The following is a 25,223-nucleotide window of genomic DNA, read 5'->3' as shown; positions in this document are numbered from 1 at the left end:
TTCAGTAAGGCTACCGTTTGTGGGTGACAAACATGTCTGCAAGTCATGGCTAGACCTGTTCTAGATTTTTCTGAAATCTTAGGTACATTGCTCTAAGATATACTATGAATAAAATAGGCATTTTGGGGAGTAGAAGTTGAATTTGGGCTAATGCAACATGATCCACTATGGAATTTGATGTATTGTTAATTAATCAAATCCATGTAGCAGGTAATAAAATTATACATGAAATCGCTTATTACGGTATAATGTCAACCTTATGACTGACCCTGGCAATCTGTTAAGACTGACAATGGAGTGAGGTGGATTTTATGTTCGCTGGAAAACGCTGTTTATTTTGCTGCGAAAGATAGTGATTAGTAAATAATGTGTGTAGATCAAATTGAGTGGAAGGTGGACCAAGAATGCTCCTATTTTGCATTCTTTGATGACCCTGTGTTCAGTAGCAGATTTAATGAGAACGTGGCTAGCCTACTCTGACATTTGACTCTGGTTCTTCAACCACGGGTGCTATGGGAGTGCAATTTTCGTACAATGACCGTCTCACGTTACTAGTGGACAAGTAAAAGCAAATGGAAGGAATATTCACTAAGATGAAACCTAGCTTAGGGGTTGTTCTGTGTTTGGCTGGAGTAAGACAAAATAGATCTCTTGGATGATCAATCAAAATTCTTTATTTTAACCTGGAGAATAAAGTTAGTGTTCTAAGACAAAATAGATCTGTTGGATGATCAATCAAAATTCTTTATTTTAACCGGTTACACTGGCCAAAAGCAAATCGGTTTTTTCTTGGTTAGAACAAGCGTTTGAAGCTTAATGTGCACCTTGAGACCTCGACATAAATAAACTTTCCGAGCTCTCACCGGTTATTTCTGGTAAGCGCTTATTTTCATGAATACATAAGAGAATAACAAAACTGGAAGTTGTTCAATTAAGCATTATAAAAATGAGCATCCATCGTTCCAAAACTAACGATCTAACAAATAAGGCAAACGCAAAAAACTGCATTTCGTATAACAGGTCGTAACGCCAGTAAAAAAACAGCAAAAGCATACAAATACACAATCCACAACAAAAGCTAAAAAAGGAAAATGCACAACCCATATTCCACAAATTTGCTAGCGGGTTCTTTACAAAAACTGCATGTACCAGAAAATTGAACTATCTAACATTCTTCTTGCCACTTGGCACCACAAAATTGCCAAAGCAATATTCTCCACATTCATCTTCATTGTCCTCTTGAAGCCTATATTTGCTGAAATGCTGCACCCTGAACTTCCATTCTCCTTTAACCGGATCATAGGACACAAATTCAGCACCTTGATCTCCTGCCTTCCTCTTAAGCATATCCTTATATTTATCGATTCTAGGACCCTCTGTATAGTGTTGTCCAGTCTTCTTATCAAAACATTTTATGTTGAGAAGTGTCACCTCAGCAGGCTTGTTAAGACCTTGTCCAACAGGAGGTTTCTTACTCTCATCCATATATACTATCACCTCCCGATTGTTAAACTGAATCAAAGACTCCAGATCAAGTCGTCGAACATCTGTTTCCCCGATGAACTTGATGCTTCCATATTCATGTCTACCAATCACAAAATCCTTCACATGGCGACAGAACCCAGGCTCAGCCCTTTCCTTTGCTGCCAATTCCTGAACCCGTGGCTCTGTGTAATAATCAGAATGGCGGAGCTTTGGCATCAGAGCCTCAATGTCAGCCCCATGTTCGTAAACAATTGCTGCCTCACCAGCTCGATGGCCAGTAAGGGTAATGGAAGACCCCGCTCCTTTTTGGAGGTGATGCCTTTCATGGAGACCATTGGGTTTCTGGTTCAGTTTGGCACTATGGAGACCCTCTTTATCAAGGCCATTCTCAACCAAATCTTCTGCAGGAACAGATGAAATACAGCTAATGAGGCCAAATTACTGTACAGAAATTTAACTTCTAGTGACAGCTGAGTAATTGACACTGTAATAGCTTGTTTGGCCAAGCTGGAGAAATCAGCTTATTTTGAGAAGTGCTTTTGAAAAAAAGTAATTTTGGAAAGAAGCAGTTTGTGTTTGGCTAATCACTCTGAAAAGCACTTTCGAGCAATAATTTGTGGTTGGCCAAGTTTTTCAGAAAATGCTTTTAAGTATCAAATTACGAATAAGGACATGAATAGATTTACTTATAACAGTTAATATTATAAGTGAATAAATAATCTTAAAAATTTATTATTACAGGCAATAATTAAATCTTTTCATTTTATTTAAGTAAAATATGAAAATAAAATTTAAAAGTACTTACTTCTTTTAATATAAGTTAAATATATTAAAAATTATTTAACAAATATAAAAGCATTCACCGCTAAAGTAACTATATATTAGAAAGCTATCCTAAAAATAATAAGAAATATTTATATATTTATATCCTAAGTATTAGGTTTAACGGTTATTTTGGTATATATTATATTTTGTTAAGGGTATATTTGGTAAGAAGAAAAGTCAAAACTGCTTCTGCTTTTGGGAAGTAGCTACTTTTTTCTGCTACTGCTTCTGCTTCTTCCCAAAAACACTTTTTTTTCCCCAAAAAAAGCTTGGCCATACACCTCAAGTTAGGGGAGGAAAAGTGTTTTTGAGAAAAACACTTTTGGCCTCTTGAGAAGCTTGGCCAAACAGGCTATAAGACAGATAGAAGTAACATTCACTACTGATAAACTTTGTATTCTAAGCAAAATGTTAGCTTCAAGTTCTCAGAACCAAAATTCTCCTGACAAAATAATACTTCGAAATATTTTCGTTTATTGAAAAGTTCAAGCTAGATATGAAAAAAGAAATAACCCATTGCATAATTCCAAAAATTACTTACTGTTTTTATCTTTTGCACTGGTCTCAGTAACTGGAGCAAAAACAACTTCAGGGATTTTACCTGAATATGAAGTGCGTTCTTCAGCAAAATAAGACCAATATACAACAAGAACGACATAGTTCTGAAAGCAAGACTCGATATAGTAAAGACTAAAACTACAAAGAGAAAGATAAGCACAAGCAAAGAAAGGATGTGCATTCTACATTTGTGGAATAGGAACCAACTTGTAGCCTGAAGACATGGATATGAAGATATTCAACTATATACCTGTTATGATAGGCCGGGTTCAGACATTTAAAAATTTGCCACAGCATTGCTATTTGTACGGCAAGATCAAACAATAAACTACGCCTCATCACAATTAGTTAAAGTCAGCTGTATGAATCTTCTATATATGCCCCCTCTATTAGGGTTCATTTCTTTCAAAATACTCAATAATGTATCTTTTAAAACAAAGTCAAAGCTCCAGATTATTCAAATCTCATGCTTATTATCTAAACTAACATGAAAATCTCTAACCAAACTGAACTAACATGATCCCAGGCAAACATGAGACCTAATGCAAGTATGACAAGTAACAAAAATGAGTAAACCTTACCCCAACTTATTGTTATTTGTAAGGCTCCTTTTCTTCCATGTTTTATTTTATTACTCAAAAGCCTTTGAGATAACTTGCTTCCTTGTGATTTTAGATTTACCTAGTCTCCTAAGCACTCCATCATAGTATAAAACCTACACATCGATGCACTTGGATGTCTATGTAGGACATGACTGGCCATCTACAAGACACTCATTTTATTTTCTGGGTGCTACTTGTACACGTAGGACTCGTTTGGTACGAGGGATAAGGGCTAATTAATCCTGGGATTAATTTTGAGATGAGTTTATCCCACATTTAATAGAGACAAAAACGCAATATAACTAATCCCGGGATTAGTTATCCCGGGACTGTAGTGTTATTTTATCCCTATGGGAGGATGGGATAACATTCCCGGGAAAAAGTAATCCTGGAATAACTTGTTTCCCAACCAAACAACCCCGTGGTCTTTTCTAGTGTTGTCCAGTCGGTGCATGCTCACACATTGATCTTATAATGCACATATTTTCCTACTCTCAAGATGTATATGTTGGAAACTTGGACCTTAGAGACCCAACTGTTACTCACATATCATATTGTCGGTAAGAAGTCGGGGGAAATTACAGGACAGAGCTTTAATTCCTTTACTTAGAAAAGATAGACAAAAGTACCCCTTTCATTGCGCCCATTTCACTTTCAAGTTTTGCAGGACTCTTGAGTTGGAAAAAGGCACTGACAAAACACACCAACAAGAGATCAAATAATTGTACTATATTATTTGAGGTGGGCTGACCAGGGGCAAAAATAATGAGGCAGACATAAATGTTTAGTCCAGGTGAAACTTCTGATCCATTCATCTTTGCCTGTAACAACCATATTAAGGCAAGACCAAGACAATTTTCCTTGTCAGTACGCAAGAGGATGACCAATATAATCTAAGGTTCACTCAATTATTTTATGGTAAAACGGCCAAAAATACTCATGTACCGTTAGAAATTGAGCAACTTCGCCCGTTATATTTTCGGTCTAATCTGATTCCCGCCGTCAGGAAAAACTTGCAAATCTACCCTCCGCCGAACGGTGGGAGTTTTAATAGACACAGTGTAACAGACGGTAAACTTGATCAATTTCATCTAATATAGGGGAATCCCTTCTACCCTTTTCCCTGTTATTTATTATGATCAGCAAAAAGTAGCTTTGCCTGTCTATAAATGTTAAGTGCATAAACACACTTCCTCTTACACATGTTTAACATCTATTAGGTTAAAAAGCACATTCAAATTTATAATTACCAACTCTCATTGCAATTCATGCGGGACACGAACATTCAATTGGTTCATTACAATTGCACTTGGACCAACAACCTCATTGTCAATGGCCACCACCCCTTCCTGGATCCAGGCCGCCACCTTAATACCATTCCAGCGGGTCCTAGGCCATCACTCTTGGCACTTTATGTTTGGGTCCAAACCACCACCTCAAAAAATGGCCTCAAATGTTGATCAAACTGTTAAGATACCAATGTTACAGATGATTTGGGAGAGTCCAATCTAAATGACTAAATGTTTTGACATTTAAATTGCTTTGGCACTCCATTCCAATTTGGTCTATTTAAGTGTAGCATGCCAAACAGTTGAAGAACTCTTAATTTTAACTTAGACTTTGAAGCATATTATTGTATATCTTACATTAAAAAAAAACAGATTATTTTGTGCACAAGAAAGAGTGCTTTCTTTTCCCATCATACATAGAGGAAGGGTAAAATACCTTATTCTTCGTTGGACAGGATATTCTAACTTTACAACATTCCTGTTAGCATGATAATCCAACAGTTTTTTCTTTCTTTTATTAGAATTAAGAAATGACACAATTTTGTTTACTCTAGAAATTACAAGGCTAAATACCTAGATAGCCCCATAAACTTGACACGATTTATCAATTAGACACTCCAACTTAGCTAGACCAGATAAACACTTGAAATCAACAAAAAGGTCTCTTAAACAAACAAACAACAACAACAACAACAACAACAAAAAGGTCTCTTAAACAAACGGCTCAGTAAAATTAAGCGCATGAAAATTACATGTTGATAAGGTGTCTAAAGACGAAAGAAATAAAGATATGTCTAAAAATTAGATACATGTCATTAGAAGATAAAAAACAATATTCCCCCTCCTCACCCCACTCCATACCAATCACCCCCTTTATTCTTATTCGTCTCCATTGTTCTTATTTTTCTGAAGAGGATAGGAAAATCCCCGAACTCCACAAAACCCACACACTCAAAGAGAAGGAAAAATCTAAGGCAGTGCTAAAATTTGTGCAAAGGTGAAAGACGAGGACGAGATGAGGTAAAACTGAGAAGAGGTAGATAAGCGAGGAGTTATTATCCACGCAACTGAATGGCCTTCACAGGCTCACCGTTGACCGGACCAGGAAGGACCGGCGGGTAAAAGATTATTTCGCGCAGAAGGTGATTTTAGGGACTCAGACGTCGGAAAATGAGCCTAGCTATCTCATGCTTGCTCGTTTAGGTTCAACCACTCTCAAGGATGCTCAGAATCATGCCCAACATTACGACGATGATCGGCTATTTTGCGGATTGTTGTGACATGGCAAGGTTCAAATCTCTAAGGATTTCTGCATCGTCTAACTATCTTGATTTCTCTTATTAGCGTTCTAGAAGTTTTTGGATGCTTTGTTATATTTTTTAGTTAATTTGTGTGTGCAGGTCTGAGATGTACGTGATTGCTTACTATAGTGTAGTTGTTATAGTGCTGCTTGTTTAGGAATTTCTTGATTTTGCTAGTTATGCTATAGATTATGTGGCCTAAAGTTTTCTCCTATTTCCCAGGGAATAATGAATTGAAAGTTGAGGTGATTAGGAGACACTTCTGCAAAGAAAAGGTGTCAAAATGATCACTGGCAAAGTTGAAGTGTCTAACTGACAAATTGCGCAAAGCTTAAGAGTGTACCAGGTATCTAGCCAAAATAAAATGATCAAATGACCAAATTTTGCACTTCAGAACTTATGGAAGTGCCTTAAATTATTAGTGAGAATCAATACCATTAGAAAGATATGACCTAGAAACTATATTCACAAAAGAGGAACTGCCATCCAAGATCCAAATTACAAGCTCTTTCATTCAGAACTGTTAATTTCAACCACCAAGATGCAGAAGTCACTAGGAGTTGCTATCAGTTCAAATGCAACATGCAATTTAACCAAGTACAGAAAATCAAAATTTAGTAATAGATAAATAAAGCACAATGTTTCTCACATGCTGGATGAGTCAAAATCACAACGAAAGACAACATTGAGACCCTACCCTATGTCCATTGTATATTGGAGTGTAATTTGGGTTGAGCATGGTATCATGTTGGATGGGTCAAAATCAAAATGAACAGAAACATCGAGACCCTACCACATGTCTATTGTCTATTGGGGTGTAACTTGGGTTTGAGGCGTGGTAACTTTCCACAAGCTCAAACTATCTTTCTTGCTACAGATACTAGCACTTCTGAAGTCCTTGATAGAAAGAAGACGCCTAATTAAGAATGTCAGGACTGGTCGAAACTCCCCCAATGATAGTTAAAATCAACAGATAAGACAGCCACAAGCATAACCTTAAATCTATAGCTATTGCATATTAGGGATATGATTCAAGATGAGGTTGGTAACCGCCCTAAATTTTGCAGAAAAACCGGGTAACTGTTTTATCATTAAGGAAGAATGTTCTCCTTGCCGAGAGGATTGGTGTTGGCTTTGGAACTACATATGATATAAGTAAAACAAAATTTATAACCTACCATTCTCATGCGCTGGGGACGTGTGCTTTGATGGGGATACTTTCTCGAAACCACCTCTAGAAGGCCACTGGTCCAATGGACGAATTACTAAAGCTCTTGGATTCTCTCTAGGAACAAACAACGCATCTGCCTTAGGTGTGCTTGGCGTCTCCTCATCGTCACTAAAGAACGGCACCTACAAAGAAACATAAGTCAACCAAAGCCGGTCAATTTGTTGCACTTAAAATAGATTCCGAGATTCATTTAGGACTAACTAGAGGTTTAAGATAAATAAAACATCATTTTCACCTTAGCACCCTCAGTTTTAGGGTGATATTTCCTTGCCGGCAACCTAACCCGTCTTTGAGAAAGGTGTCGAGAAGTCAGTAATGATGATATCCTGACAGGAACAGGTTTGTCAACCACCTGTTAAACAATAAAGTGAAAAACATGTAAGAGCACCAAATTGTGGATCTGCTTTCGTTTATACTAATAATTGAAAAAAAATAAGTGGAGTAAAAGTAAAAAAGACATAACCCCATCAGTAAACCAAAATAAGAAAGCATAGAGAAAACCATACAGAGAGAAAAGCTCCCCCCCCCCCCCCAAAACCCAAAGTAAAGAAGACAGGTCATGCATACTTACCGGTAAACTAGAAATCCCATACTGTATAGAAGACGAAGTGCCAGTACGACCAATTGACATCTGAGGCATCGCCGGTAAAGTTCCAAATGGATTAGTAACAACCGCTGGTTGTGCTACAACTGAGCTTTGGTTAGCTGACCTGCAGCACCAGGTGTTCATCAGTTTCATACAAAAAGTCATGAAAAGAAGAGAAGCACAAGGGCAGAAAACCGAAATAAAAGGGATCAAGATTAGAACAAGAATTGAATATGTCCTCTGAAAGTACTCATGAAGGTCTACTGTTCACGAATCCACAGCTCATGCGTACGCCTTTATCCTTGATAACATAAACTCTTATCGGTGTCATATTTCTATGATACCACAGATTTACTATGGTGGTATAGAACTCACTGTTTGGAAGGCTATAGAATGAACAGAAAAATGATCTCGGAAGGAAAGACACCTGAAGAAACAATCCACCCTTTGGTCCTTTTTCTTCATTCCTTTTTTAGGAGTGGGGATCAATTGAAAGAAAATTGACAAATTTTAAAGGATTTCCGACATAATACCTGAATTGGAGGTAAGTATGATAAATACAAGCTAAGTGGAAGTAAGGCTACAGATAGACTGATAGAGGGGCTGTTACTGACAACATGACTATATTCACAAGTCAGACCAAATCCAAATGACAACTTCCTATAATGTTGCGCATATGCATGCACTTACAGGACAAAAGAAATGTAAGGATCATTTAAAGAGCTGTTACATACGGCTGACTGAAAAGGCTGGGTGTGCCACCAAAACCACTTGCACCACCTGTACAGTAGAACAAAAGACATAGATTTAGTAGTCGCATCACCAATCTTACCAACTATAAGAGGAACTATCACATTTTAATTACCTCCTTGTAACTGACCATAGTTACTGAACCCAAAAGCAGTACTCTGAGAAGGCTGAGTGAGTTGAAAAGGAGTTGAAAGAGAGGGCTTCAAATCCAAAGAAAGGGGCAAATTAGGCAGATCTGGATAATAAAAATATTTTTAAAAAGGCACAATAGCCTAATAGACACTCGTACTTGTTCGTTTTGACATCCCGGTCCTCATACTTTACAGATTTTCATCCAGACACCTCAACTTGTTCAAAACAAATTTTCTAAACCCCTCTGAAAATTGACCGAGCTTATGTGGCATTGACATAGCTGAGGTGGACAAATTATGTGTCACACGCGCGTGTAAAGAGAGTGATACTAGTGATTTTGATTAAAAACAGATTAAAATCATAAAAAGGTAAAGTTAATAAGTTAATCGAAATCCCTCCCCCCCCCCCCCATTTTCTTCTCTTTCTCAGTTTCACCCACCTTTCTTCTCGGCCCCAATCCCTCTTTCCCCCTCCACACCAATGTAAACAATGGATGAGCCTTCAAAATCAGGCAGAAACATCCTATTTTTCTCTGTTTTTTAACAAAAGAATCTTTTGCATTTCTTGTTTCTTTTTTCTGTTTAATCAAAACCCAAATGATTTCTCAACTGAACTCCTAAAAAGTACCTTTTTTGCTGTTAACTCAAAACCAATTAATCAGTTCTTTACTAGAAAAAATGGCGGAGGCAACAAAATTTCAATTAATCAGCTCTTCAGGTAATTTCGAAGTAGTAGGTTCCGTTTGGTTTTTTTTTAAGGAAATGAGGAAAAGATGGGTATTTAATGGTGCTTTTGGCTGGTGGTTTTTAGAGGAAGGTGGTGACTTCCGGTTGTTTGGTTACAGTGAAGAAAATTTTGTGGCGGTTGAATTTCTCTTTTTTCTTTTTTGTGTGGTTACCAGTAATTGTAGAGCAGTGGTGAGAAGTCAATGTGTGAGGATGGCCTTACGTATGAAAACGGGTTCTGCCGGGTGAGATTTTTAAAGGACGGTCCGGTGGTTAGGGAATGGTTCACAGTGGTCAGATAAAGAAAGAAGTTGTAATGGTGGCTATGAGGTGGTTCTTATTGAGGCATTTGGGATGTTTCTTCAATTTTTTTTAAAAATACTTTCTGAGAAAATAAATAATGACTTTTAATAATAGACAAAGTGTAAAATGACGGAAAATATTAGATTTGGGTAGCCAGTCCTATTTTTTAATCGTTTATTTTCCTATGTGGCACTAGTAATGACGTGGAGTCCTACGTGTAGGAGACGGTATTACACGCACCTTCAACCTCTAGTCATAAGTGCTTATTATACAGGGTTTGAATGAGTGTAAGTGTTCACTTGGCAAAATCGTAAGTACGGGGACCGGGATGACAACCTACAACAAGTAGAGGTGCCATTTAGGCTATTCTGCCTTAAAAAAACAGCAATATGTAACTTGGGAGAATCTGATATACTTTTACTGCAAGTAAAAGAACAAAAAATTAATCAAAAAGATACATCAAGCAAGTCAACCGCAAGAGAGAAATGTCAACAACCCAAATGATAAAGCATTGAATATAAATTCATACAAGTTTAAGTCATTTGCTTGCTCAAAACATAACCCTACATATATCACCAACGGTCAAACTAACAAGAGAGCGTGATTGCAACAGTTCAACAATTTCCAGGCATTGATCACACTTGCAACCATATCAATAATGGTCTGTGTAATGTTATCACTCTGTGAACTTCTCTATATGAGGTGTTGTGCCCTTTCACTTACTGCATAACACAAACCAAGCATGAATGCATGCACTTTCCATTTTTTTCTGCTAACAGACACCTTCATTTTCGAAAAGTGACAATAGTGTTGCGTTAACCATGAAAGTGACTGCCCATCCTCCCAACCTTCAGGTCAAGCCAGCTACTACCCCAAAAAAACAAATAAATATTTATCTGATAGTCATGTTCATCATAAAAATCCATACAGCAAATATTTGTGAAAATCATCTGACTATCATGAATGCAACGGAACCAAATGATAGAGAGATCTAAAGAGAGCGACATAAGAAACAATCCATAGAATGCAGTTTACGACTTACTGTTGTTTGGCCAAATCCTATCGGGTTGCTTGTATTTAGCAATGGTGCACTTGAAAATAAGTTCCCACCAAAGCCAGTAGAAGGCGTACTGAACAAATTGGATTGACCAAAAGCTGGTGTGCTCTGGGCAAAAGATGATGCAGTTTGTCCAAAGGCCGAGCTCGTCTGTCCAAATGAAGGGGTAGTTGACTGGAATAACGGAGACGATTGAGTATTACCAAAGCTTAAGCTAGGACCAAATGCTGGAGCAGTAGCCTGAGCAGAAGAGGAGCCAAAAATTGATGTTGATGATCCAAAACCCGAAGCACTAGATGATCCAAAGAGGGAGGGAGATGTATTTGTTCCAAAAGCTGGAGCTGATGGTCCAAATAAGGAAGGGGTAGTCGAGGATGTAGAGCCAAATGGATTAGATGCATTTGAGCTTGCAAAGGGAGAAGAACTAAAAGTCGGGGTAGCTGAGGTTCCAAAACCTGAAGGACTGAATGCGGGTGGTTTGGGTGCAAATGGATTGGAAGTTGTAGTGGATGAAAATGGATTCGAAGATGACTGGCCAAATGGGGAAGTTGATGATGACGCAAAGGCTGAGCTTCCAAAATTGATTCCACTAGTTGACTGACCCGCAGAAGCAGGACCTCCTGTAATTGTGAGATTGTTGAGATTATCAATAACATAAAGAGCAACTAGTGTCAAGATTATAATTCACATTAAAACTTACCTTTATCTCCCAATTGGTAATCCTCCCACCTAAGTTCTTCATGGCTCTTGTCTCTGTAAACTGGCATGGCCGAAATAGACTCCAGTTTCCCAGCAGGCTGGGTACCACTGCCACTGTCTGCTTCAGGTGTTGCCTGATAAGCAGCAACTCGTGTTCCACCCCGTTGACCACCAACAGCAGACTGCGCAAAGCCAGGGCTCCCAAAAGTTGCTGCAGAAGTTTGGGCTCCTAAACCATATGAAGAGACCAAGCATCAGAGACAAATAGTATGAAAAATACTTTTGAATTCCAAACTTCTTGTTAGAGAAAATACAAGGCATAAATCAAAAAAAATACTCCCTCCGTGCCAATTTATATGATGATGACTTGGTACGGAGTTAAAGAAAAAACGAAAGACTTTCGAAACTTGTGGTTTAAAACAAACCATAGGTATTTGGGTGCCAACAAACAATCACATTAAGGGTAAAATGGGAAGTTTACCGTTAAACTGTTTCTAAATGTAGAAAGGTATGATTCTCTTTGACACAAAATAAAAAAGGAAGCATCACATAACTTGGGCGGGATGGAGCTATCAGTCTGTCTTGCATGAGTAAAAGCAGCTTACCAAATGCAGAACTTTGAGCACCAAAAGTTGACGTTGATGTGCCAAATGGGCTACTGCCAAAAGCAGATGTTGATTGGCCAAATGCAGGAGCGGATCCAAAACTAAATGAAGGAGCACTCGGAGCGCCAAAAGCAGGAGTTGTCGTGGCACCAAAGGCAGGAGAACTGGTGGCGCCAAAGGCCGGGGTGCTGGTGGCACCAAAGGCCGGGATGCTCGATCCAAATATAGGAGAATTTGAAGCACCAAATGGGCTGGCTGTACTGCCAAAGGCTGGGTTTGGTGTAGAGCCAAAGGCTGGAGTACTTGATGTACCAAATGCTGGTGCACTCGTGGCACCAAAAGCAGGGGTGCTTGATGAACCAAACGTCGGGGTGCTCGGAGTACCAAATGCAGGTTGACTTGATGCACCAAAAGGTGCAGATGAGCCGAATAGACCACTCCCAAATGCCGGCTGTGATTGTTGAAACGAGCTGCCAAACGGACTTGTTTGGGCACTGCTTGACCCAAAGCCACCAAAAGCTGGCGTCTGCCCGAATACAGATGAACCTTCACAATTAAGACAGTTTCAGAACTGAAGAACAAACAAATACTGTTCAAATCACATTAAGACTAGAAGAAACTTCAAAAACAAAATAGCACCAGTTACTTCAATAATGTAAGTTACTTCCCATCAAAAAAAAAAGAACATGCATTCGCTGTTATACCAGAACAGGAGACAGAAAAGGCACATGAAGGCCAAGGAAAGAAGGAAAAAGATATAATGGATGGAAAGCACTTCCCATCAAAAGAGAAAGAAATGTCCTTCATTGGCCTCCATAAGAAATTGCATTAGTATTAATAAGTAATAACCTCCCATACAAGAAAAGCAGAAAAAGATTTCAGGCAACAGAAGTATAACTTCTTCAATTTCAAAATGTTGGAGAAGTAGGATTTCACATTGTATATTCTTCAGATACAAAGTCTTCAAGTAGAGAAGGGTAGAGGTGTCTGCTCACTATTTATCACCTTTTGAAGCTCGAAACAGAATATTTCTGGGTAATCAAAAAAAATCTTCACGTACAAGGTTTAAATAGGAAATACCATTAGTGTGATGTAAGAGAATTGCAACACAAATTCATCTGAGCACACAAATTATACACGAGCTCCATGCAGGCACAGGTACTTGGTGTTTAAAATGGAACTGAATCCTATTGGCACCTCTATGTCAACACTATGCCAACACGTAACAAAAATGATAGGCATAGAGTAGACTACTTATCCAAAAAGAAAAGGGCATGACTAGACAAGAGAAGATCCCTCTAATACATTGTAAAAGTAGACTGTTCACATCAGCTAGCCCTGATGTCATTGGAATATGCATAATAAATATTCATTAACTATCGATCTCCCAAGCCACTGAGATCTGAACCCATAATCATGTTACTTATATATGAAATGGGCATTAAGAAATTGGCCTTAGCAGTACTAAAGAATACATTTAGAATAGAGCATTGACTGCATTCAGGAGAAAGATATGTACAACAGAACTTCGTAAGGAAGCTTGTGGAAACCAATACTCACTCCCAAATGCCGATGACGAACTGCCAAAAGTAGGAGTTGAAGAAGCTCCAAATGCAGGTGTAGTGCTTCCAAATGCAGGTGAGGATGATGCACCAAAGAATGGTGTGGACCCTAGAGGTGAAGAAGATTGGGGAGTTCCGAACACTCCAGTGGAAGTGCTACCAAAAAAGGAACCACCAGATTGCGAACCAAAAGGATTTGTACTACCAAAAGATTTGGGAGCAAAGGGATTATTACTTGTCTGCCCAAAACCTGATTGTGACCCAAACGGGCTAGTAGATGACTGCCCGAAAGCTGAAAGGAAAAGAAAAGGTCAGCGGTGAACATCCTAACCGTATGAAATAAGAGAAAAAAGAAGGCTAACAATTGCATCTTAACCGAGAAAATTTCAGAAAACATAATATAAGTCGAAAAGAAATACTAACATTTTCTACGAAATGAAGCATATAAATGGAAAACAAGAGAGGATGCACGTCGGGGAAAAGAGATACTGAAAATAAGAATGGCAGGTCCTTTTTAATCCGTTATTTCTTATTTAGGAGCATCAGTTTAAAGGAAATATGAAAAGTAACAATACTAGTCATGACTTGCTTCAATTCAATAGAAATAAGTAAATAATGGGGGAAAGAAGGATGGAAGATGCAGGATCGATTTTCTCAATGATAAAAAAGATGCCAAGACAGCTGCAAGTACTTACCATTCGTGGAACCGAACATGGTTTACTTGTCAAATCTTTCACAGTACCTGCTGGAGGTCCAAAGTAAACACACATATCATTAAAAATTGCTTGTTAGAGTGTCAAAGGATATGTATATAGCAAGTTTTACGAAATTAAAGTCAAGGAGATTGGGATTCCATGCCTCCAAGTGAAAAAATTCCAATACATTAGGTATATAAATGATACTGTGACATGAATAACAACAAGGAAACCATAAGAAGATCCATTATTAAGATAATAAACCAGAAAGCAACATGAATCAATGTAGGAAAGAGGCCTGAACGACAACATTGCAGCTATGCGCAGAAGTACAATACGCTGTACCTAAATTTCTTCTTATCAACTAAGGCAAAAAAAAAAACGACCTGAATATGTCAAATGATACATACAAGCACCTTTTTGTACGTTATGGTGGATAAGATGAGCGAGAGACGAAATGAAAATCGGAATCGTCACAGCAACGGAATCAAAACGGAATCGTAATAGCTAGGGTTATAGCTGTACCTGAGATGTAGAGGAAAGGTGTTGACCGACGGATAGTTTCGCGATTTCGATCCAAATATCAACTGAAAAGGTCGCTCAGAGTCGAACCATTACCCTCGTTGCAACTTTTCTGTATGTGTGTGTTTTGGTGGGCAAAAGTCCTCAAACAGAGGTCCTCCGTAACATACAAATAGGTAAAGAGAGCAACATAGCTTTATAGAGACGCTGATTATTGACGGTTCGATTAATGGGCTCAGGCCCGCGGCCCCTCTTGGCAAAAAAATAAGGAAGAAATTCAAAATTAGTCTGATTTATAATTATTAATTGAAAATTAGTTACTGTTTTAAAATTAATTAAAATATATTCACTTTTTATGTGGTAATAAAATTTAGACTAAAATACCCTAAGTTAAAATCTAAAAAATTTCAACATAAAATATTGGAGTTCGAACTTTTTACCTATAGAATTCCAGCATAATGGGTTGGTGTTCAAAATATCATGTATGTAATTCCAGCATAATACGATGTACTTTGAACTTTTACAAGTTAAACTCCAGCATAATATGTTGGAATTCGTATACAAGATGTCTTTAAAATTTGAACTTAAGTACAATGTACTGGAGTTTTATACGCAAGAGTTTAATAATCCAGAATATTATGCTGAATTTTTTCATATTTGCTAAGGGAATTCTTGTCAAGATTTTATCTCCATATAAAATAGCTATTTTTTAATGACTTTGTAAATGTTGACTACTTTTCAATTATCAATCTGAAAACTGCTAATCCATGCTATTTTCACAAAAATATGTTATCTGCGTCCGATATTGCCATGAATTTAGAAATTTGAGAAAACTTTCTATATAATTTTTTTATTTGTTTGATTAATTGTTTTCCTAATGTACGGTTCGTATAAATAAATTATTGAAAACTTGATACTCGTAATTATTTCCCTCAACAACTATTTTTAGGTCTTGCTCGTTTCACTTACAGGATCAGTATGTAAAGATTATTTTTTAAATCTTTTATTTTTAATGTTTGATATTATTAGTAAAACAAAACCCTCGCGTCGTATCCCATATTTTGTTATTCGTAAATTTTACTTGAATTGGATTCGAACAACACCTTGGTTGAAAATTAGTTTTTCAAATAAATTATAACAAATAGTTTGTTACATCTGTCTTATTTCGCTACTTTAACATTAATATTTATTAATATCTTATCTCAATTTTTTTGTATATATACTCGGGACTTATGAACTCAAAAGCAGCAATGTTCATAAACTAATTAAGGTGACTAGGTTAGGACGCTAATTAGCTGACGCAATCACCTTTTTAGTTGTTAGTAGTTACAGATTTCACGAGTAAAAGAGTCATTAAGTTGTATACCTTATATGAAGGTGTCCATTATTGGTAAGAATAACAAAAAGTGCTCGAAAATCACTCATAATTTTAAGGGGCCTTTTGGTACTCCATTTCAGATGCGAGATTGCTAAGACTCCATTTAGCTTTTTGATAACAATAGTACTTGTATCTTGTGTATCGTATATTTTATTACGAATGGGAGATATTGTGGGTCCATACCCATAAATGAATAAAAGAAAAAGAAGGAAAAGTGTCACATTCATTGTGTCTTATTTGATTTGCAAATTGTCAAATATGGTAGACACTCGATCGACTCTCATTTCTACACATCAATAAAGAGAGAAAGAAAAAGTGAGCCATCACATACAAGGTATAAGAAAATAGCATGTGAAAAAAATAGAGAATGAACGATATTGTAGTAATGTGAGAATATCAAAAGAGAGTTATTTCTTTTGAGTGTTGTAGTGGTCTTTGGAATATTCTACTCAAACCTACAAAGTATAAAATTTCTTGCTATAGTGATATCAATTGCTCATCTCGGGTCCGTGGTTTTTCCCTCATTCAAAGGGGTTTTTCACGTAAAAATTCTGGTGTCGTTGTCACTCTTTTATTTTTGTTAATTATCGCATCTCGGTACTACGTCATTATTCCGCTTTTATTACCGTGAATATTATTTCTGTGGGAGTTTATTCCCAACAACTAGTATCAGAGCACAGGTTCTGCTCATTCGCATAAGTACTATTCACTGACGGTAGTACTATATTCGGTGAGAAAAAAAATTACGCCGGGAGTAAAGTACGAGGTAGCAAAATTTAACGGAGATAGCGATTTCTAAACATGGCAAAGAAAGATGAGGGGTCTGCTCATCCAATAAGGATTACACAAGGTACTTGATACTGATGCCAAAAAGTCGGATACCATGAAAGATGAAGATTGGGCTGGCTTAGATGAAAGGGCTGCTAGTGCAATCAGGTTGCACTTATCAGATGATGTGGTAAATAACAACATTGATGAAGACACCGCATTTGGCATTTGAACAAGGTTGGAAAGCCTATACGTATCCAAAATGCTAACAAATAAATTATACCTGAAGAAGCAGCTATACACCCTACACATGGGTGAAAGTATGAAATTTTTGTCACATTTAAATGTGTTTAACAGACTAATCGCACAGTTCGCTAACCTCGAAGTGAAAATCGAGGAAGAAGATAAAGTCAACTTGCTATTGAACTTAGTGCCATCTTCGTATGATAATTTAGCAGCAACCATCATGCACGGTAAGACTACCTTTGAGTTGAAAGATGTCACATCGGCTCTTCTACTTAATGAGAAGGTAAGAAAGAAGCATGAAAATCAAGGACAAACTCCCATCACATAAGGTAGAGGCAGGAGTTATCAAAAGAGTTCGAGCAACTATGGTAGATCTGGAGCTCGTGGAAAGTCTAAGAAACTATCCAAATTAAAAGGCAGAAATTGCTATAATTGTGATCAACCAGGTCACTTCAAAAGAGATTGCCCAAATCCAAGGAAGGGCAAAGGTGAAACTAGTGGCCAGAAGAATGACGACAACTTAACCGTCATGGTGCAAAATAATGATAATGTTGTTCTTTTTCATAAATGGGGAAGAAGAATGCATGCACTTGGTAGATCCATAGTCGGAATGGGTAGTTGACACATCGGCATCTTACCATGCCACACCGGTAAGAGATCTTTTTTGCAGATATGTAACAGGTGATTTCGGCACTGTGAGAATGAGTAACACAAGTTATTAAAAGATTGATGTGATCGGTGACATTTGTGGATGAACTTGATCTCGGAAATTGCTTTAGACCGAGATGGATATGAGAACTATTTTACAAGTCAAAAGTGGAGACTCACCAAGGGATCATTGATGATTGCAAAGGGAGTTGCTCGTGGCACATTGCATAGGACAAATGCAGAAATATGCCAAGGTAAATTGAACGTTGATGGTAGGTTAGAATCACGTGTTTTAGTAATTGTTTGCACTCAAATTAATGTATTTTACTTTTGTTTGAGCTTGAATGTTACTGTATTGCACTTATTGTATATTTTAGGCCTTGCAAAAAATAATTCCGAGCTATTAAGGTAATTTGGAGCTAAATCGAACAAGTTGGAGCTTTGAAGTCTGAGTAGAAGCCCAAGCAATTAAGTCGGGATCACGTTCGGGGGTCGAGGACCAAGTCCGAATGTCAAAAAATGAATAAACGAATTTACTCTGAGAAAACTGCACAGCCGCGCCGCATAGGGCGCCGCGAGGCACGACGCGGTAGTACAAAAGATGGCCAGATAAGATTATGCCAAATGTTCCACAAGTGCGCCGCATGGAGCGGCGCGGTAGTACGAAAATGTTAGAGTGATTTCCTATTTGGCTAAGAAAGGGTAGTTTCGTCCGGGTATATTTTGGAGACGACTTAAATACACCAGAAAACACGAATTGGGGGGGGGGACTTTTCAACCTAAGGAAGCTAAGGAGGAGTTGGAAGAACACAAGCACAAGGATTTCATCATTCCTTCCTCACTCAAGACCCGAGTTTGTATCGAATCTATATTTTCCTATACTTTAATTATATTTGTGATGAATTTCTCCAAGTCTATGGAGTAGTTTCCTTTAGGTTTTGATGGAAATGGTGTATTGATGATTGTTTGTGGATTATATCTCTAGTTTTATGTATTGAATCATTTTGGAAGATTTAATTGTTGCATCTATATTCACTAGTTCATGTTATCGAGAGAGGCATAACTTGTGATATCTTTGCTTTATATTTTTGGTTGAGTTCATATATTCTTCTAAGTAATCGAAAGAGGCTAGTTGAATCATTGATTAAAATCTAGTTAGGAGAATAATCAAAAGAGGTTTTCCTAAATACAAATCCACTACGCATTCTTGCATATCTTCACATTGCTTAAGTTGATTCATCTCGTGAGGTTAAGACTTAATCGATAGAGGAGTTTCTGGTAAACGTTTGAACTAATAATATAGTGAATTCGAGAGACTCACTTGAACATTGGGAGTGAATTATCCAGAGTTAGATCTCGAACAATTATATTGCACATATCATGTCAAAACCCTATTTTCTCCCACTGATAACCTTAATTGCTTATTACTTGTCTCGATAGTCACTAGTCAATAGCTTTAGATTCTTAGTTAGTTTCAATTCTTAACCATATAAATCTCAATTGTCGATCCTCCTGGATAGCAATCAAGATAGAAACTACGAGAATATTGTTTAAATCTAATCCTTGTGGATACAATATTTTATTATACTATTATTGATTAGAGAGCATCATTTAAGTGTGTATTTTACGCTCGTCAAATTTTTGGCATTGTGTAATGACCCGGCCGGTCGTTTTGAGTATTACAACCCCGTTCCCCCATTTACTTCTCAAATTGTGATTTACGGTTGTTATTTGGCTTGCCGGGGGGTAATTGGTTCGGGTCCGGTAAAGTTTTGTAATGATTTGGAACATTTAGTTCCAAGGTTTAGAATTTAAGTTGAAAAGGTTGACAGGATGTGCACTTATGTATAATGACCCCGGATAATTTTTGCTAAGGAAATTATGATTTTGTGGTGCCGAGATAGATCAATTAGTACAAAGGTTATAGAATTTTCTCACGGCGAGCTTGCTCGCCGCGGCTCGGACTTTTTGGGTTGAACAATGTACTGAGGAGTAAAAAAAAATTTTCAGCAGAGGAAGGCATTTCTGCGGCCCACTATGCGGTCACAGAACCACTGTACAAACCGCATAATGGCCGCATAGTGAAGCAGACGTGAATCAAGATTTGAGGAACAATTAAATCTAATTAAGGTTATCAAGATTCGCATTTTGCGATGCATTATGCAACCGTAGAACAGGTATGTGAGCTGCATAATCATCGTAGACCTAAATAGGTGACCCTCGTTTTGGAGATTCAATTATGCGGTCAGTTTGCGGACCGCATACGTATTATGCGATCGCAAATCTGCGTCGGGGCTTCAATTCTTTCTACTTTTTGACCCGACCCAACTTCGATTTATAACCCTTGAAGCTCAATTTGGAGCAAAAATCTGACATTTTTAGAGAGAATGGAGAGTGTTCTAGAGAGAGAAAGTGAAGACTTAGTCAATTGTTCATCAATTCTTATTCAAGACTTGAAGATTTCACAAGGATCTTGCTAGGGCTTCAAAGAGGTAAGATTTTCTTTCTCCAATTCTTCAATTTCGATTTTTGGGGTAAAGATGGGTGATTAAGAGTGTAATTCTCGGGTGTAAGAGTATTATTTATACGTATCAATAAGATTTATGGAAAGATTGTTGAGTTCAAATGGGTAAAGATTGGGTTGAAAATTGTAGAAATCTTCAAAGACTTTAATTGAAGATTTAAGGGTTGAGTTGATGTCGGAATTTGGTAAACTTTGTATGGTTGGATTCGTGGTTGGATGGGCATTCATATTTTGTAACTTTTATCGGGTTCCGAGACGTGGGTCCCACGGGCGATTTTTGAGTTAATTTCATATTTTTATTGGAAATTAGTATTTCCTTATGGAATTAACTACAACAATTGTTATTGACTTAATCGAATTAATTGTGGCTCGATACGAGGCTTTCGGAGACCAATTCTCGTGGCAAGTGCATAACATAATAAAGAATTTTACGGTTTGAGGTAAGTAACAATTCTAAATTTGATCCTGAGGGTATGAAACCCTGAAATATGTATTATATAATTGGTTTTGAGGTGACGGGCATGTGGGCGTGCACCGTAAAAATTATGACTTGGTCAACTTCATGGAACTGTGTAGTTGAAAAATCTGTTGATATTCATATATTTTTCCCCGTATTAGAGAAATTAATCTACGAATCATGTTTAAATCATATGTTTACACTGTTGGGATCCACAGAGGTCGTGTACTTATGAAATTATTTGCTAAATTATTGTTTTGCACTCAGTCACAGTTCTATTTGTACATTTTTACCTCAGTCTCTCTTATTTATTATTGATGCATCATATCATTATTGTTGGGCTGCTTATCATGATTTCTGAGAGCCCGAGAAACTGGAGAGGGTGATGACTGAGTGAGACCGAGGGCCTAATTATGAGGATGTTTATGGATCGGGGTGCACGCCGCAGCGTGTTTCATTGATTTATGCCATGATTGGCTTGATATAGCGCTTGGGCTGAAGGAGCCCCTCCGGAGTCTGTACACACCCCGAGTGAGCGCAGGTACCTACTGAGTGCGAGTGCCGAGTGCCGAGTGCCGAGTGATGAGTGAGTGTGAGGAAAGAGTGAATGTGAGGAAAGAGTGACTGTGAGGTTGGAGTGAATGGGAGGACTGAGTGGTTGTTGCTCTGAGAGGATGCATTGATTTCATTATTGCTACATTTCAGCTGTCATATATCACTAATTTGAAAATTTTCTAAAAGACATTCTCTTCTATTTCAGTCGAAGTTGATATGAATCTACTGCTTGAGATTTAAATGTTGAACTTGAAAGCATGCCTACCTTCAGTTCTTTATTCATTATTGTTACTTACTGAGTTGGTTGTACTCATACTACACTCTACACTTCCTGTGCAGATCCGGGCGATCCCAGACATATTGTGGGTGTTGAGTATTTCACATAGTCGATTTTTCGGAGATTTAAAGGTAGCTATCATGTTTCGCAGACCTTGTCTCTCCTTCCCTATCCTCTTGTTTATTGTATTTGGTCTTAGACTATTATAGATCGTGTTTTCCAGACTTGTAATGTATAGATGCTCATGTACTCAGTGATACCGGGTTTTGGGAGTAAATTATATTCAGTATTGGTGGGATTTTTCCCCCTTAAATTAATTATTATGTTTCCAATATTTTAAAAAAATTGTGGGTTATTGATGTTGTCGACTTGCCTAGTATCGGGATAGGCGCCATCACGACATGTGTGATTTTTGAGTCGTGACAAGTTGGTATGAGATCCTAGGTTACATAGGTCTCACGAGTCATGAGCAGATTTAGTAGAGTATTGCGGATCGGTACAAAAACGTCTGTACTTATCTTCGAGAGGCTGTCGAACCCTTTGGAAAATTTCACTTTCTTATATTCTATCGTGCGAACTTGTTGATTCTGGAAAACTAAAAATTTTGTTATTTTATTCTCTCACAGATGGTGAGGGCACGTACTACCAGATCAGACGGTCAACCACCAGTGTCACTAGTTAGGGCCACGAGAGGCCGGGGCTATGGTAGAGGGCAGGGCTGAGGTAGAGGTCGAGGTGTCGCTCGTACAACAATTGGAGCAGCACCTGTAGCACCACCAGTTGCTCCAGCTTAGGAGCAGATTCCAAATGTAGTTGAGCCGGCGGGACCCGCTTAGGTACCAATTGTGCCCATTGAGATTCCAGGCCTACAAGAGGCTTTGACTCAGATATTGACAGTTTGCACTGGCCTTGCTCAGGTGGTTTTGGCTCAGGCCGCACCAGCCACTTCTCAGGCCGGGGGAGGTACTCATACCCCTGTTGCCCGTGCTCCAGAGCAGGTAGTGTAGGGATTTCAGATACTGGGGGCACTACCAGTCCAGCCGGGTGCGGCTTCTTAGGCCCTGGTAGTCCCCGTTATGGCAGATGATGAGCAAATACTTGAGAGATTTGGAAGGCTTCGACCCCCATCATTTAGCGGTGCTAAGTCAGAGGATGCTCAGGGATTTCTGGATAAGTGCTAGCTGATGCTGTGGACAACGAGTATATTGGAGACCAATGGGGTCTCGTTCACTACTTTTTAGTTTTCTGGGGTTGCCTTCAGATGGTGGGAGGCTTATGAGAGGCGCATGCTAGTTGGTGCAGTACCACTTACATGGCAGGAATTCTCCATTCTCTTTTTGGAGAAATTCGTGTCGCAGTCTCGCAGAGAGGAACTACGTAGACAGTTTGAGCAGTTACGTTAGGATGGCATGTCTGTGACGCAGTACGAGATGAGATTTTATGAGTTGGCTCATCACGCAGTTTGGTTGGTTCCCTCTGATAGGGAGAGGATTAGGAGGTTCATTGATGGCCTCACATATCAGTTGCGGTTACTTATGACTCGGGAGAGAGTATCAGGTGCTACATTTAATAAGGTAGTTGACATTGCTCGGTAGATAGAGGTGGTTCGTAGTCAGGAACGTGGAGAGAGGTAGGCCAAGAGGCCTCGTGGACTAGGTGTTTTCAGCGGCGTTCCTTCAGGGGTCAGTTTTACCGCGATATGGGTCGTCCTTACAGACACGCTCAGACGGGTCATCTTGTTTACCATGGTGTATCATCCGGCCAGGGTTCATATAGTTCTCATCACGGCCAGTTATCTCTCAGTGCCATTCCAGCCCAGAGTTCGTCTCGTGCCCCTTCAGTTCAGGGTTCATTTGCACCGGGTGCTTCTAGCAGTTATTCTGGTTCTTGGGGCCCGATTCAGTCCGCACCACCACCGGTACCGGGGAGCTGCTTTGAGTGCGGGGAATTTGGGCATATGTGGAGATAGTGTACTAATCGCTCGGGAGGTCCAGTGCAGCAGAGGAGTCAGACTACGACTTTAGCACTAGTTACTTCTCCACCCGCCCAGCCAGCACGGGGTGGGGGTCAGTCAGCTAGGGGTCGCCCAAGAGGGGAAGGCCGATCAGGTGGCGGTCAGGCTTGGTTCTATGCTTTTCCTTCTAGGTCTGATGTTGTTGCCTCAGATGCAGTGATCACAGGTATTGTCTCAGTGTGCCATAGTAAGGCTTCTATATTATTTGACCCTGGTTCTACTTATTCGTATGTGTTATCGTACTTTACTCATTATCTGGATATGTCCAGTGAGTCCTTAATTTCACCTTTTTGTGTATCTACATCGGTAGGTGATACTATTACTGTGGACCGTGTGTATCAGTCGTGTGTGGTAACTATTGGGGGACTGGAGACTAGAGTGGATTTTTTATTGCTCAATATGGTTGATTTTTATGTAATTCTAGGTATGGATTGGTTGTCTCTATGTCATGCTATTCTGGATTGTCATGCAAAAACCGTGATGTTGGCAATGCCGGGGTTGCCAAAGGTCAAATGGAAAGGGTCTCTAGATTATGTTCCCATTAGAATAATTTATTATTTAAAGGCCCAACGTATGGTGGGGAAGGGGTGTTTGTCATATTTGGCCTTTATAAGAGACGCTAATGCAGATACTCCTACAATTAATTCAGTACCGGTAGTGCGAGATTTTTCGAATGTATTTCCTGCAGACCTGGCGGGTATGCCACCCGACAGGAATATTGATTTCGATATTGACTTGGTATGTCGGGCACATAGCCCATTTCTATTCCTCTGTATCGTATGGCATCAACTGAACTGAAAGAATTGCAATAGCAACTTCAGGAACTCCTTGAAAATGGGTTTATTAGGCCTAGTGTGTCACCTTGGGGTGCACCGGTTCTGTTTGTGAAAAAGAAAGATGTTACTATGCGGATGTGCATCGATTACATGCAGTTGAAAAAAGTTACAATTAAGAATAAATATCCCTTGCCGCGTATTGATGACTTATTTGACCAACTTCAAGGAACGAGGGTGTTCTCCAAAATTGATTTGAGATTGGAGTATCACCAGTTGAAAATTCAGGATTCGGATATTCTAAAGATGACATTCAAGACTCATTATGGTCACTACGAATTTCTTGTGATGTCTTTTGGGCTGACCAACGCCCCAATAACATTTATGCACTTGATGAATAATGTATTCCAGTCGTATCTTGACTCATTTGTCATGGTATTTATTGATGATAACCTGGTGTACTCACGTAGCTAGAGGAGCATGCACAACACTTGGGTATTGTGTTGAAGAGGCTCAAAGAGGAGAAACTTTATGCCAAATTCTCTAAGTGTGAGTTATGGCTTAGCTCAGTGGCATTCTTGAGATACATAGTGTCCAGTGAAGGGATTAAGGTGAATCAGAAGAAAATAGAGGCGGTTCAGAGCTGGCCCAGGCCA

The 25,223-nt window shown here is 38.7% G+C and overlaps 1 protein-coding gene across 4 annotated transcripts; it reads right to left on the bottom strand.

The window, feature by feature from the left end:
- Positions 1-984: 984 nt before the first annotated feature.
- Positions 985-15,102, bottom strand: LOC107823658 (nuclear pore complex protein NUP98A-like). 4 transcript variants are annotated; one of them, XM_075246019.1, is made up of 13 exons: positions 14,931-15,102; positions 14,406-14,455; positions 13,709-14,002; positions 12,149-12,694; positions 11,545-11,772; positions 10,830-11,464; positions 8,743-8,827; positions 8,612-8,657; positions 7,863-8,001; positions 7,527-7,643; positions 7,239-7,413; positions 2,852-2,911; positions 985-1,886 (listed from the first exon to the last, which is right to left on the bottom strand). In XM_075246019.1, the coding sequence occupies exons 2-13, from the start codon at positions 14,422-14,424 to the stop codon at positions 1,162-1,164; spliced, it is 3,069 nt and encodes a 1,022-aa protein (XP_075102120.1). In that variant the 5' UTR covers positions 14,425-14,455; positions 14,931-15,102; the 3' UTR covers positions 985-1,161. The 4 variants fall into 4 exon arrangements, with proteins under 4 accessions (XP_075102120.1, XP_075102119.1, XP_075102121.1 ...); XM_075246018.1 differs by having other exon boundaries at positions 14,406-14,452; positions 14,931-15,099; XM_075246020.1 differs by lacking the exon at positions 13,709-14,002 and having other exon boundaries at positions 14,931-15,097.
- Positions 15,103-25,223: the final 10,121 nt, after the last annotated feature.

The sequence above is a fragment of the Nicotiana tabacum genome, chromosome 23 (assembly GCF_000715075.1).
Source record: "Nicotiana tabacum cultivar K326 chromosome 23, ASM71507v2, whole genome shotgun sequence".
NCBI classification, from domain to species: Eukaryota; Viridiplantae; Streptophyta; class Magnoliopsida; order Solanales; family Solanaceae; genus Nicotiana; species Nicotiana tabacum.
This window is presented reverse-complemented; position numbering and strand designations above follow the sequence as displayed.

Excerpts from the sequence above, each read along its gene's own strand:
- LOC107823658 (XM_075246019.1), bottom strand. Across the intron at positions 11,773-12,148 it reads TGCTCAAAGTTCTGCATTTG|GAGCCCAAACTTCTGCAGCA; the intron begins GTAAGCTGCTTT and ends CATATGGTTTAG. Across the intron at positions 8,002-8,611 it reads CCCAGCCTTTTCAGTCAGCC|GTCAGCTAACCAAAGCTCAG; the intron begins GTATGTAACAGC and ends CTGGTGCTGCAG.